This window comes from Equus asinus, chromosome 4, assembly GCF_041296235.1.
Source record: "Equus asinus isolate D_3611 breed Donkey chromosome 4, EquAss-T2T_v2, whole genome shotgun sequence".
Classification (NCBI taxonomy): domain Eukaryota; kingdom Metazoa; phylum Chordata; class Mammalia; order Perissodactyla; family Equidae; genus Equus; species Equus asinus.
In genome coordinates this window covers 136,885,403-136,905,961 of record NC_091793.1, presented here as the reverse complement: position 1 = coordinate 136,905,961, position 20,559 = coordinate 136,885,403, and the positions used below count along the sequence as shown (strand labels likewise).

The 20,559-nt window shown below is 45.7% G+C and overlaps 1 protein-coding gene across 1 annotated transcript in view; it reads right to left on the bottom strand.

Annotated features, from left to right (window-relative positions):
• Positions 1–3,766: 3,766 nt before the first annotated feature.
• CDK15 (cyclin dependent kinase 15) overlaps positions 3,767–20,559 on the bottom strand; it is an 85,170-nt gene continuing 68,377 nt past the window's right edge. Inside the window, exons 12-14 of the mRNA XM_014860064.3 lie at positions 16,626–16,765; positions 6,372–6,513; positions 3,767–3,895 (exon numbers count right to left, since the gene is read on the bottom strand). Coding sequence (XP_014715550.1) covers positions 6,404–6,513; positions 16,626–16,765 — 250 coding nt within the window. The 3' untranslated portion in view covers positions 3,767–3,895; positions 6,372–6,403. The remainder of the gene's footprint in view (positions 3,896–6,371; positions 6,514–16,625; positions 16,766–20,559) is intronic.

The window sequence follows — 20,559 nt, the reverse complement described above, 5'->3', positions numbered from 1 at the left end:
AGGTGCACGTCTATACAAGAGAACCAACAGAAAAACGTGGGAGGAAAAAAATATGCACAAACACCAGGAATGCTCCTTTTACAAAAGCAAGGAAGGAAGGAAGATTGGAATGATGGTTTGATGTTTTATATATAATTTTTATTAAGCTTTTGAATAGGTAAATCCATTAACTAAAGGAGAAAAAGAAGGAAGCCCAAGCATCCTTTATCTTCCATTATAATTAAAGAGGGTAGTTTTGTCAATTTATATTTTTAAAAAAATCCTTGAAAAAACAAGTCTACCCACTCTTGCCACAATAGAATCTTACTGAAATTCCAAGTATAGTCTAGCCACAGCTGTTCAAAAGTCTTTATTAGACAATCTCGGAATGAGACGGGACCTTAGAGGTCAGCTGTTCCAATCTCCAAAACGGGCCTCCCTCCTACAGCTTTCCATATATTCGGGGTGCAGAGGAAGTCCACTACTGCGTGGGAGCTCATTCCACGGGTGGGCGGGTGAAACTGTTTGAGAACTCTTCCCGAGGCATCAAAAGTAGCACCTCTGAGTTTTCAATGTACTTGTCCTGGCTCCGCAGCCACCCGGCAGAGGGCCAGCCCCTTTGCTCTCTAGAACCCTCAGCCCTCTGGAGGGAATTCCTCTGCCCCCTGAGCTTCTCTTCCCGTGCCTTGGTCTCCAGGCCCTCTATTCTCCCAGAAGCCCTCCTTAGAGCATGCAACACAGAGTTGGGGTTGGGGGCGGGCACAGCACGGACTTTGAGGACAGAGTCGAAGCATCAAATCCTAGCTACTTAAACCGACCCTGTGTTCTTCTCTGCAGAGGGGAGCAGCTATACCTACCTCTTAGTCTTGTTAAGAGGAGTAAATAGGATTAGATCTGTAAACCAGCAGATGCACAATAAATACTTCAGTATGATGTTTCTCTTAAAGTGTGGTGCGCAGAGGAAACTTAACAATGATTTAGATGTGATCTGATCAGTGGAGAGTAAACCATTTCCCTCCTCTGAGACGCTCTCTTATTCCTTCCTGTATATCACCTAAAAGTATTAGCATTATCTTTTGTGGGCAGCCAGACATACCATACTTAAAAAGTGCTGATTTCCACTAAGTTACAGCCTTACTTAACTTGTTGACATTTTAAGCCTAAAGTCTAAAAGATCAAATCAGATGAAATTTGATAAGAATAAATGTTATGTTGGCTTGTTGCTCTTTAGCTATTTTATTTGTTTTTAATAGACTTTATTTTTTAGAGCAATTTTAGGTTCACAGCAATATTCAGCAGAAGTTACAGAGATTTCCCATATACCTCGTGCCCCCACACATGAGCAACCTCCCCTATTATCAACATCCCCCACCAGAGCACTACATTCAATAGGACTGAGGAGTTTACACTGACACGTCAGTACCATCCAAAGTCCATAGTTTACCTTAGGATTCATTCTTGGTGGTGTGCATTCCATGGGTTTGGACAAATGTATAATGACGTGTATCCATCATTACAGCATCATACAGAGTGTGTTCATTGCCCTAAAAAGCCTCTGTACTCCGTCCAGTCCTCATTGCCTCCCTCCTAACCCCCGGCAACCACTGATCTTTCTGCAGTCTCCGCGGTGTTGCCTCCTCCAGAACGTCATGTCGTTGGAATCATACAGTATGCAGCCTTTTCAGGCTTTGGGCTTCTTTTACTTAGTAACATGCATTTAAATTTCCTCTGTGTCTTTTCACGGCTTGATAGCTCCTTTATTTTTAGCGCTGACTAATATTCCATTGTCTGGATGTAGTACAGTTTATCTATCCACTCACCTACTCAAAGACATCGTGGTCATTTCCCAGTTTTGGCAATTATGAATAAAGCTGCTATAAACATCTGTGTGCAGGTTTTTTGTGTGCACATAAGCTTTCGGGTCCTTTGGGTAAATGCCAAAGGGTACGATCGCTAGATCTATGGTAACAGTGTGTTTAGTTTTATAAGAAACCACTAAACTCTTCCAAAGTGGCTGCTCCATTTTCCATTCCCACCAACGAGTGAGAGGTTCTGTTGTTCCACACCCCTGCCAGCATTTGGAGTTGTCAGTGTTCTAGAATTTGGCCCTTCTAATAGATGTGTAGTGGCACACGTTAGCTTTTAGCAAGGTCTTTTGAATCATGGTCCAATGCTAAATATCAGCTGCCTCTTCAAGAGTTGAGTATCCTACAGATTTGACAGGTATGTGATTACCGGAAAGATCGTGGATATTGGAGACAGCCAGACCTGCCAGCTGTACCTTAAGTCTGGTGTACTATCACGGAGGAGTTATTTAACTTCTCTGAGCCTCAGTTTCCTCTTTAGTAAAATGGAAATAATAAATTAGTAATAACAGTACTTACTGCAATGGGTTGTGTAAATAAATTTGCACACCTTCTCTGATTATATTCAAGTGATTAATAAAAATATGTGACCAGAATGGGACTCAAGACCGAACCTTGTGCCACACCACTACTGGCCTGTCTCTAGGATGCATAACCACCGTTCTTTGAGCACATATATCTGCCCCACCATCCAGCCCACAGCGCTTCATCTTTCAGGTATACCTGGACAAGCTTTGTCAAATGCCTTACTAACGTCAAATACTCACTAAGGTAGACTTCTTTGGACTGTTTGTGTGCTTTTTTCCCTCTTTCATCTCAGACTTTGGGGGGATAGGTACTATTGTTTAATTCTCTCTTAATTAGTTCCTCCTTGTTCTTCTAAAGGATGTATGGAGGTCTCTGGTTTCTAGGCTACTAAATTTCCTGAGTACATGATCCCCAGACAAAGCAATTTGAGTTTCCCTGGCTTCTTTTAGAAGGAGTCATTGTAGAAAATGAGACGCGTGCTAGCTGAGACAGATTGCTCATTTGATTTGAGGGTTGTGTGTGTGCACACGCGTGTGTGTCTGATGCTGCAACAGGGCTTGAATTACATCTTTGGAACTCTTTGCCCCTATCTATCTGTCCAGTATCTCCACCATCAAATCAGAGCTTAGATTCCTCATCACTTTTGCTATCATCACAGACAATTAGAATTCAGCAGAAGGAGGAGATAGCCTGAAATTTAATTCTAACCAGCAGCTCAATCCAAACTCCTGAAATCTGGCTGGGCTGGGGTAGTAATGTGTGTATAATCCAGTTGGTGAAGCAGGAAGCGCCCCCTAGGAAATCATAACAAAGAGTCTTAAGCAAGTTTTTCTGTCAACAACTTCATCCAAGAAACCATCTTCCCTGGAGACTTTCCTAAACTTTAGAATCCTCTCCTTGCCACAGAGTCCTTTTGTAGGGGAAAACTGTAAGTGAACACAGGAGTGACAGGCCTCTGTAAGCACCAGCTCTGGCTCCAAATTCTTTCAGCTGTCAGTCTCCATCTGTCCTGTGGTCCTTCTGGCTCAGGGATCTCTCGATCGGATCATGAAACGGATGAAGTTATTCAGAAGTCCTCTTCTTAGACTATTTCAGTTTAAGTCTAATTTTTGAGCCAATCACTGTTAAATTCTAGGCAAATGACAATAGCAATAACCTTCCATTGCTTTTTCTTCAAGTACTATGTACTGTTGCCTTGGACAACATATTTTAAATATTCCAGGGCTAGCCCCGGTGGCCTAGTGGTTAAGTTCTGCACACTCTGCTTTGGCAGCCTAGGTCCAGTTCCTGGGCATGGACCACTCATCTCTCAGTGGCTATGCTGTGGTGCTGGCTCACATACAAAAAGAGGAAGATTGGCAGAGGATGTTATCTCAGGGTGAGTCTTCCTTAGCAAAAAAAAAAAAACCAAAAACATTCTAGGTCACAGGTGATGGTACAAATCCCTGGTCCAATGTGGAGTTAGATTTGAAGCTTCCTAGTAAACTCAAGCAAATTAAAACCGAAACAGCAGTAATGTAGCCCTGGAAGAGAATGAAGAATAAACAAAATTAAAATAATGAATAAGATTGTACAGATTGAGTAAGGAAAACCCGTTAAACATTATTGCGAAGTTATCGATAGAATTATATATATTGATAGGAAAGGTGATCATCAATTATAACAGAAGCAGCGTCTTACCCCTGGTAATAAGAACAAGGAAAGCTTTAAAAATAATCAAAATCTATCTCCGGCTAGACAAACTACAGCCGTACCTCACCACACCCCACTGTTCAAACCATGCCAAGCCTTGAAATAATATGTGTAAAGTGCCTGGGACGTGGCATGTACCCAGGAAATTTATTTCCCTTCTATTTCTCTACTGTAGACATCAGAATACATTTTTTCCATACCTGAAACTGACATTTTGAGATCTTTTAAGAGTCTTAATTTTCAGGCATTGCTGACAGTTACAAGTCCTAATATCCTAATTTGCATTTTGAATCTCCTGAAAAGTGAATATTTTAACATAAATTCAATTTAGTGGAAAAGATTTACAGGCCCCAAGTGTCTGTGTGATTACCACTTTTAGTCTCTTTAACTCCAGCACTCCTGATTTTGCTGATCCCAAGCCATTTATTAAACAGTTTAATTGCTCTAGCTTTTTTCCCTATTGTGGTTCATCTCCTACGGGTTTTATCTCCTAACATTAGTACCAAAGGCCTGGGGACACCAGGAGATTACCCCAATAGTGGCTGACTCTGCCTCCTCCTTTCTTCCATTGCTGGCACGGGCAGCAGGTTTGACACGCAGCATTTAATTGATTTTCTATTGTGACCAATTTACATCTACAGGTGACAACTCTTTGTGGAAAGTCATCGTAGATCAGAGAGGCAAGGTTATCTTTCTACTTTCTGGTTGCTTAGTAAAACAAAATAATAACAATAGAAATAATAATAATGCTAATGGAACACCACCATCTGAGACCATCCTCATTCAATGTCTTTGATAATTTTAGGAAGGCAAATCCTTCACTTTATAGAATGTAGCTAAAGTACATCCTACTCTCATAACTAGTGGGTTTAGATGGCATAATTACATAGTAAAATCTCTGCCCTAGACAATACTTTGCTCGGGAAGTACTGTGTTATTGTATTGCCTGTGTAATTCCAATTGTATTTTGGCAAAATAAAAACGTAGGTATTTCATAAAATGCTCTGAGGAAACACCTATAATTCTAAACTTCCATGATCTTTCCAAATTTCTAAATACAATGTCTTAAAAGATTCAGAAGGGAGACATCCTTGATGTGTACAAGCCCTTAGATATCAGCGGGCAAAGAGAGATCCAAGAGAAAGTGGCAAAGAGATGAATCCTGCCATGTGGATGACGTGGGGGCGCAAGTGGTGGTGTAGGGAGTATGCCAGAGGTCACCCTCTAGGCTCCCAAAGCTCTGTGAGGAAGCACAGCCAAGCTGTGGTGGCCAGATCATAGTCTGATGCTTGTGGCTTGGGACACAGCCATGGTCGCCTACAGGGCTGGCTGGCTGGCTGCTCTGGGCATGGGAACCCCTTTGCTTCCTCCATCTAAATTGCTGTCCCCTCCACCCACCATGGAAGGCCCGGGTGGAAAGTGCTCTTGTAACATAGGGCTGTCTGTGCTATGGCGGCTTTTGGAGTCGTCCCACCTGGCTTCCTGTGCCCACCAGCAGAACTCCTCTCAGGGTACGGGTACGGTGTGGGAAAACCCTCCACAGCTCCCCTGCCTCCTCAAGATTACCTTGGAAGGCTGGGCTGCCCTGGGCTGACTGAGGAGACTCCTGAGAGCAGCTGTGTCTGTGACAGTTGTGGATGGCCCCTGCCTCCCCATTGGGCCCTTGTGGTTCCCAGAACTCACCCTGAATGAGAAGACTCTTTGTGACCCCTGTGCAGAAGGTGTAGCCTAAGAAGCCTGGAGCAGTGGTGACCGAATTCTCTAAACCATCTCCTGGGTGGGCCAGACCCTGAACCAGGTCTTCTCTGGCACCTGGGGACAGGCCAGGTGGTAATCTGCACCATAAGGTGACCAAACATCCTGGTTTACCTGGACTGTGTGAGTTTTAGCACTGAATGTCCCACATGGAAGGGCACCCTCAATCTTGAGCAAATGGGGGCAGCCGGTCACCCTGACCTCTGGCTTCACCCTATCAGCTGACAGAGAGAACTGTGTAGTTAAGGGAATAGTTAAGGCAGGCCTCTACTCCACACGTGTCAGCCGCAGGCCTCATGATGGCTCGAAAGTTCTGTCTTGGGTTGGGGGGCGGCGGGGTCTGCCCGCTCCCCTGGGAGTGGGAGAGACAAGAGATGCACATTGTTATCCTCCTTTCTCAGCCTGAAGACGCTGAGCCCCCTGTCCCCAGAGGGGGAAGGAAGAGTCAGACACAGAACAGAGGTGCTCTGACTCCGTGAGCAATGTCCTCCCACCTGGCACGACTGATTTTCAATTCCATCCATAAGGAGCCTCACTGTGGGGACCTCTTACCTGGAAGGATCGTGGTGATGTCGCCTTTCTTTTCACCAGCATTTGCTCAACCCAGCTGGGTGACGACCTTTCCGGTAGGAGGTCAAAAGGTCACACATTTCTGGCTTTAGCCTCACTCCTGAAACCGTAAACAGAGACTCTTCTGTAGGGAGGAAAAGAGAAAAGCGCCAATGTTTTATTTCCTGGGATCTTTCATGGTGTATTTTTTATGTCTGTTGTAATATTTGTCACCCAAAGAGACATCAAAACACGAGCCAGACTTATCCGCCAATAATTTCCACTGACTCATGGGTAACTCACTTTACTGACTCCGCTCAGAGTTGTCCAGTGCCTCCTATTCAATTCAGTTCGATGCGTATTCACCAAATGAACACTTGGGTAAGGCATCGCACGGTGTGGAGGATGGTAACAACAGGAATGGGACTGGGCGAGACACACACACTAGCAGACAAGGGCCACGAGTGGGGTGGAAACAAAGAACGACCACAGCCCTCTCCTGGGTCTCCTGAGGAGAGGGAAAAGCGTGGACAAGTGCTCTTTCAGCCGTGAAGGATGACTGTGCCCTCAACAGTCGAGGACTTCTAGGGAGGCTGTTCCTTGGTGGGGGACCAGCATGAGCTCAGGCCTGGAGGAAGGAAAGCGTTTGAGAGAAATGCAAGTAATCGTGCACGGTTAGAGCAAGACAGACCAGAGATAAAGCTGGAAAAGTGGGTTGAAACCAGATGGTGACGGGAGTTAATATCAAGCCAAGGAGTCTGGACATTGCTCCCGGTGATGACTGGCAATGAGGGTCATGCTGGCCTACAGATTTGGAAAGTTTCAAATCCTGTTACAGGAGATATATAGGCAATCTATTTAAACAGACTCTAAGGTAAAATTTTTGAAAATTAAAAAAAAAAGGAAGTGTATATATATACACACACTACATTTGTCCTCTGATTCATGCATTTAGTTAGTTGGGAATGCTGGTACTTTGCATTTTCATAATGCCTGCGTTTGTTAAGTGTGTGTTGTTCCTGGGTGCTTACTACGATAAAGTTAGGGGCCAAGTCCTCCGAAAGCTAACATCGCAAAATGGGGAGAATAAAACTTCCTGGCAGATTCCTCTAAGTGTAAAGAAGATAATATATGCAAAACATCTCGGGTTGCTCCTGACACACAATGTATTTCTAATAGCTAGTTAGCCGTTGTTAAAAGCGTCAGCATAGATACCATCCAAGAAAAACAGCAAAGAGCCACATTGTCACCAAAGCACGTCCATGAAACCTGCCCGGGGCGTCCTTCCACTTAGGCATTGTTTTTCTAAGGGTCACAATCTGCACAAGCCTGGGTTGCTCTAAATATCTCACCAATGTAACAGAAAGAGAAGCTTCTGGTTTTGGCATACTGAAAGCGTAAAATGCCTTAATAATATTATTTGCTGGAAGCTGCCCACACCCAAAGGGAAGAAATAAACCTGCAGCGCTGGCTCTGCCTCGCTGGGCCCGCACTTCTGCCTCGGGTGCTGTGGGCCATCTGTGGCCCTGACTCCTGGGTTTGGAATTACAGATTTGCTAGGCTGCAAAGAGGAGACATCAGGTTTTGTTGATATGCGTCATCTATTCTCACAGGCACTTTATACTGTGCAATTTTGTATTCTACTTTCTTTCAGCTCATGTGTAGCAGAAACACTCAGCTAAAACAAACAGTATGTAAACTTTATAGCTTACTCTCAGATCAACTCAAGTCCAAACCATCTTGGGAACTTTCCTCGGGGAGAAGTATCCTCTTGCCTTGGGGACAATGGCAGGAAGATGTCCCTCAGTCTTCCTTGTCCCTCAAAAGCAGTAGCTCCCCAAAGTAAGGAGGGAGGAGGAGGGAAAGAGTAAGGGGAAGAGGGAAGAAAAGGGAGGGGCGGAGGAAGAGAGGGACTGAGGGAGAGAGAGGAAGAGGAGGGGAAGTCGGGGGAGAGCAAAAGAGGACGAAGAAGAAAGAGAGGAGAGAGAAAGAGAAACATTATCTGGCAGAACAGTGCCGGGAAAGCAACCAAGGGGAGTTAATCAAAGGATGGCAATTTGGCAGCGGACTGCCCGATTCAGCTTCCCAACTCCTAGGAAAAGAAAAAGGAAACAAGGGGAGAAAAAGAAAGACGGAAAAAAGCAGCAGAGCGGCTCTGCTGCCGCAGTCTCGCAGACGCGACCCTCCCGTTCGGCTGACTCCTCATTAGCTCAGTGAGTCTGACAGCATAATTACCACAGCTGCTGCGCGCTTCGAATAAATAAATACGAAAGCGGGTGTTTAAAAATGTTTTGAGAAGGGAAATTCAGTCATCTAGACAGTCAGTAGGACAAGTTTATTTAAAACTTTTAGATTCTTATGTATTTAGATCATTTGGGAATGAGATAATGAGATAGTTGTCTTTCAGGCTAATTGAGTTCCTAAGCTCCCGGCTGCTGGCTGTCACCCTTTCAAACTTAGCTGTAACTTTCCTTCCTTTAGAAATCTGATCCTGGTGTCTCCATTTACTCTTCCCGGGCTGATAACCTGGTGAAGGCTGGGTGCACTGGAGTGCAGAAAGTGACTTAATGGGATTGAGGGGCTAAATAACCTTTCACAGGAAACAAGATAATCAAATCTCTTTACTCGCCAGTAACGGCTAAAAGAGAAAGCACAAGTTGCAAAGAAAGCTTGGAAATTAAACCATCATTTCAGAATGTCTTGTAATTTCCCTTGTCATGTGGTTTTTGCGCTCCTCTGCTCTCACGCATCATCAATCCATCAGCTGAAGCTGCTTAGTGCATTTAATTATTCAGAGCGCTCGCTGCCCCGTGACTCCACGGCAATTCCAGCTCATGTGTATGTATATAGGCTTCATATCTTCAAAGCCCAAAGGATCACACAGTGCTTTAAATCGAAGCTGCTAACTAACACGGAGTGAGTGCTCTTAAGATTCTGACTAGGGGCACAGTACATATGCATTTCCGATTAAAGTGGATGATCTTTCCTTTTAAAATTAATTAGTGCCTGTTTATCTTTTCCTCTCCCTCCTGCCTCTCATTCTCCCAGGACTGCATTCATGTGAACGGTCTTGCATTCAGTGAGTTAAAAGCTTTATAAAGTAAACATTCTGTCAATCCAGGGTAAAGGAAACTAGTGTTAACCCATTGTGTAGACTGATAAACTGAGGTTTATGAAGGCCAATAACACCTGTTATGCAGGAAAAAAAGAAGAAAATTCAGATCCTTTGACTGTCAGTCCAGAGCTTAGAATCCCTGTACCATTTGTCTTGCCTCATTCTTTTAAACAGTAAAGACAATGTAACATGAACATTACAGAAAACTCTGAAAAAGGAAAAAAACTACCCACAATCCCCCTAAACTAGAGAAGCAGTTTTATTTTTGTACACAACCTTTCAGTTTTGCTGATACGCATGGTACCTTTTCACAGGTACACTACAACATGCAATTTTATATCCTACTTCCTTTCAGCTCCTATCATAGCATAAACATTTCCACATTACGATCCACTCCTGTGAATTATCATTTTAAATGGTTACATAGTACTATAGGCTGAGTCATTATACCAACATTTGTCCAACCGGTTGTCTAGTGTTGAATATGTAGAATTTCTTTTATTTTTATTTTATAATTTCAAAAAATTATAGACAACACTGCAATGAAAGTTTTTATGGATGTAGGGTTTTTTTTCTTTCTTTCTCTTCAATTGTTTCTTTGGATAATTCCAGGAACCAAAGTGTAGGATTGGAGGTTGTGACCATTTTTGTGGCTCTGATAGGCTCACTATAATGCTTTGTAAAGCTTGCCCCAACTTATAACACCACGAGCAGAGAATCATTTCACCACCACCTCACCAGCACCGGGAGTCATTAGTTTGAGGGGAAAAATAACTACTTTAGCAGTTATTTGTATCTATTTAATCACTAGTAAGGCTGTCTATTTATTCCATGTGTTGATATGCTCTTTTTCTTTCCTTTGTATAAATTGCTATTTTGTGCCTTTGGCCAATTTTCTATTGGATTCTTGATATTTTTCTTATGCAATTGAATGAGTTATAGTGAAGTGAAAAATAACCACTATTGATGAAGAAATCTCAAAACTCAAGAGTGATTGTGTATTTCAAAAAAACAAGAAAAGGAACAGAAACTAAGACAAGATGACAGTGAGGACTGAGGAAGAGGTCAGGGGCAAGAGTCTCTATTAAACATAAAATTGAGCCCCTTTAATTGTGAGATAGTCAACGTGTAAGCTGGGGACACGTGGAATCTTTCTTGGGGAGGCTTTAAAATCAACAGATAGAGCATAAGACGGTGAAAAGGCCTGTGAGTCAGGATCTTGGTTCTAATCCTGGTTTTGCTACCAAATTCCCATGTGATCCTTAACAAGCAGCAATGAGGAGTGGGAGGAGAGTGGCTTGGGAGTCTGACCGGAAGTCAAATCTTGGCCCTCCCACTTACTAGCTGTATGACTTTGAGCAATTAGCCTCTGTCAGTCCCAATTTTCTAATATGTAACACGAGGATAATAACTCCAGCTTCACCAGTTAGTATACAGATTGAATGGGAATTTATGTAAAGCACATAGATGCCCAATCAATGGCAGCTGTCATTATTCTTCCCTGGTGTCAGGGACTCATCTGACAACGAAGATTTGGAATAGTGAGTCTCTAAGATCCTTTCTCACTCAAAGGTCTCTAACTCTTTCCTGAATGGTTTCTCTTTACTTGGAGACTCTTTCAGCCCATGATGCTAACAAATTTAACTAACGTAAGGGCTTGGTGGCGCTGAGGGACTTGGTTTACCCAGATTTCTCCAAGCAACACAACTCTATGCAGCACCATAACCTGAGTCTCAACCCAACGTCTTACCTAACGTGTTGAAACGGGTTAAGGACAACTTTGTGCATAGAAGGTGAAGAAGTGTGTTACAGAGGACACTTCCTAACTTGCTTCTTAATGTATTCCTTCTTAAGCACTGGGTAATGGAGGATCTAAAAGGTAGAGAGAGAGGTCTGAATTAGGTTAGAAACCTCTAGAAGCAGAACGGGGTTGAGAGACCTGGCTCAGACTCTGCCTTCCCTTGTCCCCACCATCCCAACCCCTGAAACCCCGCCTCTAGAAAGACAAGTATTCTGGTTAAATTTTGAATAGACTAGACAACAAAAGCAAACGGAACAGATTTGCAATCATCAGCATACAAAGAGCTAAACTAAATTTCACTAGTACACGTTAAAGAATGTTCGAATTGTTGCAAGAAGGCATGCAATGATAAAGAGTAAAAACTAGGATGGAATATGAGTCAGGATTGTGCCACCATTACTAAAAAGAAGAAACCTTCAGAATGACGTTAGACCATATTACGAGGAGGATGACATTCCTCTCTCTGGATGTCCTTCCGCCCCAACCATCCGGACCCCATCATCTTTCAAGACCCACTCACAAAGCCTGGATCCCCACAGCTGGAGTTAATCTCACCTGCTTTGAACACCCAGAGCACCTCCCATTTGAGCTGTGGCTGTTTATGTCCTTGTCTCATTTCCCTGAGGACCATAAGCTCCTTGAGGACAGTGTCCGTGACTCACTCATTTTTGTATCCCTCAATATCATACCTAACAGACCCTCAGTAAGTCTTCAGTGAATGAACTGGAACATAATTCTCCCACCATGTTAGAAACCTGAGTCTACATGGGGTCCCTAGTCTCAGAGCTAAGCAAAATAATGCGGACAGGTTCAGAATAGAATAATGAAACAAAATGATTAAAGAGTGAGAGAAACAGGGGTCGGCCGGTGGCTTAATGGTCAAGTTCACATGCTCCGCTTCAGTGGCCCTGGGTTCACCGGTTCGGATCCCGGGTGCGGACCTGTGCAGCACTTATCAAGCCATGCTGTGGCAGGCATCCCACATACAAAACAGAGGAAGATGGGCATGGATGTTAGCTAAGGGCCAGTCTTCCTCAGCAAAGAGAGGAGGATTGGCGGCGGATGTTAGCTCAGGGCTAATCTTCCTCAAAAAAAAAAAAAAAGTGAGAGAAACAGAATCTATATGGGGTGGCAGTCAAAGGAACTGACTCTAGAAAAGTGAGCTTTGGAGAGTGATATCAAGGGATCTTCAGATGTATTAAAGAGATAATATTAAAAGAAGGCCTGAAGTTCTTTTATTGAAGAAAAACAAAAAATTATTCAGATTTCGATAGGGCGACGTGAATAAGGCCCCTGAATAACTCCCAGCGTAGAGACGCCAGGCGGTGTGACGAAGGCTGGAGCTGCTGCCGTGTCGTCTTCCAGCCCTAGGAGTGCAGAAGGGTGTGCGGGCAAGAAGGACTCTGGCAAATTGTTTTCGCAAAATTACTAGTGAAACAATTGCAAGCGTTTAAGTTTTAGGATTTTCTTTTTTCCTAAGATGCTGGAACCAGTTTTAAAGGAGAAGACAGATTTAGTCCAGGAAGAAATGGGAGAGACTCAAGCCTGGGATGCGGAAAGCAAAATGGGACCAACCCACAGGGAGAGACAGCCTTTGATGTGATGACGATCAAGGACGGGGCTTAAGGACCAGACTCTTAAATTATGTGGCATTTACGGCCCCAGATAAAAAATACTTTTGTGGATCAGTGTCTGTAGTTCAAAATGGCTAGGTTCCAAAAGCAGTCCCAACTTTTCAAGCGTAACATTTGGAAGGCTCCCTGCAAGAACGGAGTGGAGCCAGTTTCTAGAAGGGGCAGCTTAATGATTTTCTACTCCCTCCACCCCCAAATCATTACACAGTGCTCCTTGCTCAGAGCCCAAGTTCATGCTGAGGGCAGAGGGAATCAAACGAAGAAGCTGAACCTGCAGCTAAGATTAGAGAGCTGCCACAGGCCTAATTTTAGGTCCTGGTCACCCCAGCTGACGTCCTGCACTGCTGGCTCAGCCTCGAGGACCACAAGTGTGGCCGAAAGCCGGTGACTGAGTGGGAAGAGCGTCCCCTTAGCCATCTGCAAAAGCAATTAGCTTGCTGTTGGGTGTGTTTTGAGAGAGACTACCAATAATTTCTCCTTCAACAAATGTTTCTTCAGGTGTTCAAGAGCTGTCCAGGGAAGATGTCAGTGCTTGGCAGAAGTTCCCACAGGCCTGCCATTCCAACACTCACGCTTCTCCACTCCAGAGTGCTCTCCCAAAGGGGACCAATCCCGGGTTCCCTGGATTCTCATGGCAAGTAAGCCCCCATTTCCTCTGGCCATCAGCTTACTGCCGCGACCTAGAGACAGCATCCTTCAGGACCCCTTGGCCTGGTGAAAACACACGGGCGGATGGGAGCACTTCTGGCATGTGGTAGGCAGTTTCCCTGCCACTCCTCCCCTGGGATTTAGACTGTCTTTCCACTCTTCACGTATTTCCCAGCCACAGGTTTCATGCTTAAATTGTCCTCGTCAGAGGGCAGACAATAAGAGCTGGCATCTCCCAGATCAAAGAGGAAACAGAATATATTTTAAAGTGACAACTTTGTTATGCTGCAGCCAGAATACTGAAATGATATAAATATAAACTCCTAAATGATTCCATACTGAAATGCCAGCAGAGAGCAAAATTTTTCGCATAATTATGGCAGGGAAACTTTCTTTACCAACACTCACAAGAGCATGTCTTATTTTTGCACAATTCTTCTGCGTGGGGCAGCCCATCCCGGGGACAGAGATTCTGTGTCCCTGCAGGTTGGGAACTGTGATGATTGGCTGGTGCTCCTTGTCTGCAAAGGAGGCTCTTAACAAAGGCTCATTGCCGTGGGCAGTGAAAAAGTAGGCTGGCCCTGCCCGGCCAGGAGAGTACATCCCTCGGTAGATGTGTCTGTGGTGTGGGCCACTGGTGTCAAGGTGCACAAGCTGGCCCCCGCTGCCTCTCTCTCTTCTATTTTTCTTTCCAATTTTCCTGGGAGCTTTGCTGTCCCTGTCTACTTGTCCCACGTCCTATCTGTCGGTCTGTCTCTAAACCTATTTCTGTACCCCCTCCCACAAGCACACACACACACCCCCGTCCCCCTCCCCATCTCCTGGCACCGGCCCTTTCATCTTCTCCCTCGGGGATTCGAGATGTCGCTGCAGGAAGTGCTTGTCGGCCAGGCAGCAGCAGCAGAGCCCTGTGGCTTTGACAAACCTCATTTAATTGGGAGGAAGCCAGGAGAATTTGAAAGAACTGAAGCATCCACGAAACTCCTTTTATCAGGCATAATTTAAACTCTGCATGGAAAAACCCCTATATGTATAAAGAAAAGTCAACTTCCCTCCTGCTGTGAGCACCCTGTCTCCCCCCAGCGCAGGCAGGCGCCTGCAAGCTCCCATCTTTTCATTTTTCTAAAAGTGTCAAAGTAGATTTGGGCTCTGTGGCTGGGTGAACAGAGAAGGAATACAGATCGGTCTCTCTCTCTCACACCCGCATGCGCCCGTGTGTGCACACGCAGATGGACAGACACACACAGACACACAGACATACGTGCGCAGAGCCCTTCTGTTGGTGGCTTTGCTTCGGTGGCCAGGAAGAATCAACCCCAAGTTTCTACCCTCCCATCAGGTCTGACAGTGATTGTTTCTTCCTAATTATTCTCCTCAGCAGAAGCCGGTGCCCAGACAACTTAGAAGGTCCCCAGCGGTTCCCAGTGTGTAGCATAATAGATCCCAGAGGAGGGCCAGTGGGGGAAGTCTCTTTAAGTGGAGAGAGGGGGAGTGTGAGTGTGTGTCTGTGTGTACGCCCGTGTGTGTCTGCTTGCCTGAAGTGGTAGTTAGCCAGCCCCAGCCTGAGAGAAGAAAGCGAGGAAGGAGAGATCCAGGGGCTCAGACTGGGAAAAGGGTGCTGGGGTGGGAGTGGGGGCTGTGGGGATGCGGTGGGGGGAGGTAGCAGGAAGGGGGAAAAATGTTCGTGGCCTGGAATGTCTCTTACTCCACCCACATGCCTCCTTCCAGATTCCAGTCCAGATTCACCTCCGGTCTAATCCCTCTCCCTGAGTTATTCTAGTTCCTCCAAAGCGCTGCCTTCAGCGCAGTATTCTCCGGCCATCTGCAGCTGATTACGCCCAGGCTCGAGCTGTTGCGACAGGATTTGTGCTAACACGTGTAGGACGTTCCCTGTTTCCTCTTCCCACTCCGCAGGGTCCTCGAGGTCAAGGACAAATCTCTTCTTTTTCCTCAATTTTTATAGCACTTAATATGTTCTTGACACTTAATGGCAATTTAATAAATACTGATGAATCACTCTTCTTACAGGGTTAAGTAAGAGTTAACCCCAGTTGTACGATTATGGCTATTTTTGGAGATCCTAAATGACTCACTGTAACAATAAAATACCTCAAGGAATCCCAAACTAAGAGCCTTGGCCTGTCGCGGGACACCGTCCTAGGTCCAGGGGGCTGCGCGTCCCGACGCTGGGAACCATGGCCAGCGCGCCCGCCTGAGCCTCCCTGGGCCGCAGCTCGCCCGGCCCCATGCTCGCCCCGCCGCGCCCCATGCCTGCACCCTCTTGCCCGCCTGAGCCCCTAGCCCTTCCTTCTTGGCTTTCTTCTTTCCGGCTTAGGACTTCTAAAAACTGTTTTCTGTTGAATGGTGGATGTTTTCAGGGAAACTCCGCCTAAGATTAGTCCCCGCAAACAGCCGGGCCGTGACCGCACCTCCCACATCCTCCGCACGGCCCTTCCTGGCCACATTCTGAGAAACTCGAGCAAAGCTCCCGCCACATGATCCCTCAGCAGATTCCACATTTGGAAAATGACTTCAGGCCCAGTCAGCAAAGCTGATTTCAGGGTGACTTGTGTTCCCGTGGGTGTCCGGGCCGGGAGGACCCCGCCCCCAGCGCCCCACCCCGCACTTCCTTCGGCAGCATCCGATTACCAGTCAAGAAAGGCCCTGCTCTCCGCGCCTGACATATCCATGTCACCTATCATCTTACTCCCGATGGAAAGAGGGGGGTTGTTAGAAACTTTTCTTTGGCTTCTCCTGGCAGATGCTAGCGAAAGCAACGCAGAGGCAGCTTTCATCTCGGCTGATTTCTGAGTGTGCGTGTGTATATGGGAAATGTTTGGATCATTACAAGGAGGTCTGTGTCGCCTCAACCCACCGGCGCTTTTGAGTTTGAGAGACTCTCATGCAAAACTCAGGCAAGATTGGCCCCATCTTGCTTCTCCCAGGCAAACTGACCTCTGAGCTCGCTTGTGGTTGCAAATGCTATGATTCTCCAGCTCTCAGAGAAAACACTTAGACACCGAACTTACATGTGCACATGTGCACACGCACACGCTCACCGTCAGGAAGCTGGTGCAGCTGGGCGGGCAGGGCGCTGAAATAGTCGTGAACCAGCGCCTGCCGGGCGGAGACGCGGTCTCTGGGACAGCCTTTGAGCATCTGCGAAGCCAGGTCTTCAGCTGCAGGAACCTTGCCCAACCTGGAAAAGTGGAAGAGAAAAATGGTTTCTGTAGAGGCCTCCCTTCTGAAAATAAAGGGGAAAAAAGTAAAGTAAAGGAGAAGGCTAGGAGAGTGTTTCAAACAGAACGTTCCTGGGATAAGTAACCTTGATGGCAAGCGGGAAAATAATCCCACGCAGAAACTCTCCCCTGTCCTGTTACCGAGATGAAGGGAAAACGCGCAGCGTTCTAGCACCCGGCTCCCTCCGCCTCCATCGCATCTTAGGCACTGAGTATACATAAAGGACTTGGAATTACAATTATAGAGGCAGAAATATATAATGAAGGATTCTTCTTTGAGGCCCGCAGCAGCTCCCACCAAGCAGAAAAGCCCTATTGGAAATAGGCCGCAGGCTCTGGACTCCAAAGTCTGCAAGCAGGGAATCCTGCAGGGGGAAGGGTGGAGGCGATTCTGGGGGGGGGGGGGGAAGTTTGAGCAGAAAATTCTCTTATTTACAGTGTTTCTGAAGCTCGGCTCCCAGGGTTATTACCTAAGACACTCTCTTGATTCCTGCTGATAAGAGCACAGGAAGAGAGATAATTAAGTACCCAAATTACAGTAAGGACAAATCCTCAAGTTGACCTTATGTTGAATTATAAATCTGGAGATGAGCGAATCCATTAATTGAGCAACTACTATGTGCTAGTAGGTAGTTGGCTCTGGGAGACACAGGCAAGACTGCATCCATCGGGCAGCTTAGTCTAGTAGAGCTGTCAGATGCTAATGAAATGATCATACAAATGCCTAAGTACCACTGTGAAAAAAAAGGCCCAGATACCTGACTTAGAGTGGGAGAAGGTAATCAGAGAAGGCTTCCCTGAGAAAGCAGCATTTGAGCTGAGAGCTCAGGAATTGGGGCAAGGGAGGGGCAGGCGCAGCAGACAGAGATCTGTGGTGTTCTTACAGACACCAGGGTGGGAGGGAAGAGAGGGAGTTTAAAGAATGGAAGAAAGGCCGGTTAGCTTGCCCGGCACAAAGAGGGTAGAGGGCCATATATGAAGCTAGTGAAGGGCAGGCCTTGTGGGGCTCCACGTTTCCTGCTTACTTATAATGTTTGAAAGTCTTTGCTAATCTAGTGCCAATCATTTAAGTGCACCCATCTCTAGAGCCCACAGCCAGGTTTACGAGTAGAAAACCACAAGACGGAAAACTACAGATCCCAGGAGGCAGTTGACTGCAGGACCGATGTCTGACATTCAGAATTATGGTGCATGGCCATGCAAATCCCCAATTAAGCAAAAATATCAATGAGCTTATATAATGTCGCATATACATACCAAGCAAAGCAACAAGGAATTGATGCCTTTCCCCTTCCCTGGGGCCGTGATGCAGTGGCGCTGGAAGGCCTGGCCCACAGTTGTAATTTGCCTAATTTTTGCATGAGATTTACATGAGAGACTGTCAGCTATCTGATTCCCATGACATAAAACTGTTTCTACAAACAGATAATTTTATCCTCAAGCTCAGGAGTAATTGCTTCATAGACTTAAGATAGAGAAGAAATTTGCAAATCCCCAGTCCTTGCAAATTTCCAGGCCAGTTAGGAGAGAAGGGACCCTGGGGTGGTGGCCTACTCATTAGCTTGTGGGTCAAGAGGCGCTGGCGGGTATTTTCTCCATCCAGGGTGCCCTGCCCAGGTACACATTTTCAGCACCAATAAAATGGCATTTGGAGTGGGGAAGCTGGTACAAATCACTAGGGCCTGGTATCCATCTGGAAGGAGATTCGGTGACAAACTCATGAAAAAAATTCTAGCTGGTCCACCCACACCATAGGGTGGTGGGGTGGGATATGTGCCAAAATTGGGGCCTGCACCCACTCTATGAATTTCCAGGGGGTGGGTGGGTAGGTAGGTGGTGATGGATAGTGGGGGGCAGTGCCTCTATCAGCTTCCATCTCCACAGCCCCACCCCAATCAGCGATTTGTTCTCTCCGAACACTCCCACCTATTGGCCCATAACAATTGAATTGCTACAGAATTGCTCATTGGAAGGAGCTGAGGAGCTACAATCTGATTGGATAAGGGACCTTTTTTGAACTTGCGTTAGCAGGACATGCATACTGTTTTTATCTAGACTGTTTTTATCTAGGCTAGGCTGTGGAGCTTATGGGCTTAGCAAGGACACACAGAAGAGCAGGCCATTTTATCAGGCAAATGAAGGAAAGGAGTGTAGGTACTGACAGTGATGGATGTGAAGACTTCTTTTTAAGGACTTTCCTCTTCAGCTAACCAACCCTGCCCCCACCTTCCCACAAGGTTGTAGCAAGGCTTTTGGTGGAGTCGGGATTTGTTCCAGTCCCATGGCCTCCAAACTGTCACCGTCACCACCCACTTCTCCAGCTCCCCAGCAGGCAGTGACAAGGGCAAAGTACACAAATGAAGGCTTTCCTCCCATGAGCCAAGTTCATGTTGGTCCTCCCTGTGTAAGCCAAATCCGTGGCCCCCGAATATAAGCCGTTACCAGCAGCACTTGGAGCAGGACCACCCGACCGGACCGAGCGTCCCGACAGTCCCCACCTTGCCATTGGTGTATCGCACTCTCATTTGGGAGCAGAGAAAAGAGCCCCAGGAATACAGATGTTGCTTCTTTGGGCACAAATGTTAATTTACCTCCACGTTTGTATCATTCTACCTCTTTCTGCATTGATAGTCTTCCTTGCTATCCACAGCCTTCACTGTCACATTTCTCCAATTTGCCACCTTCTCTAACTCCTGCTAGAACAATTCTTCACTGGTTACCACTCCTACTTTGGAAATGAAAGTTGGCATGAAAAGTGAACATCACAAACGTTGATTTGCCTGCCAGCACCCTTCCATATAGACCATATGTTAATAAGTGTCATTTGTCAGGCTGGTGATAGTAACTACCGACATGCCAGAAGGGTCTCGTAGAGTTAGAAACATCCACCCAGCCAATTCATGAGTCTGTCAACAAAGACAAAGACCCCCTCCGATGAACCTCTCCTTCTAGTAACATTTCAAGAAGCCAGAAGTGTTCCATTGCCAAAGCAACACATCCTTATCGTAGAACACTTAGAAAATGCAGAGAAGGAAAATCAAAACTATCCCATCCCTCTGAGATAACCCCCTTCACTCAAAGATAATCATCATTGCTCTGGGATTCCATTTTTCTTCTTTAGTCCTTTATTTTTATGCAGATATGTTTTTTGTTTTATGAAAAAATGGGATCGTCCTCTACATGCTGTTATACTTTTTCCATTTGACGATCTTGATCATCTTCCCAGGACTTTGACTAGCCTCCTAGGACATAACTGTCATGGCTGCACAGCATTTCATCATGTGGGCACCATAATCTTCACAGCCAGACCCTTATCGAAGTTGTTTCCTTTTTGGTTAGGGTGTGCGAGGGGCCACTATTAAAATCGTGCTGTGACAAATATCCTCAATGAGAAATCTTTGTGTACTTGTGCAATGATTTCCTTAGTATAAATTCTGAGACTGGAAACTCCCAGGTTGAAGGATAGATGACATGTTAAAGTTTTTGATTAAGAATATTATCTAGTGAAGCTGAACCGGTTTCCATGTCCACAGCAGCCCCAGAGGGCTCCTGTCCCTGTGTGCAAGGATAACAAATTCATTCCAGCAGATTTGAATCGCCACAGGCCCCACTGCTTATGAAAGTTGTAAAACGGATTAAAATTGTAAATCGATCCTAAAAGATGTGCTGGGTGTGAGGACATCCACGTTTAATTTTAGAAGTCCAGAATAAAAACATAGACGATAATAAAAAATGAAAGTCAGGCTCTTAATTC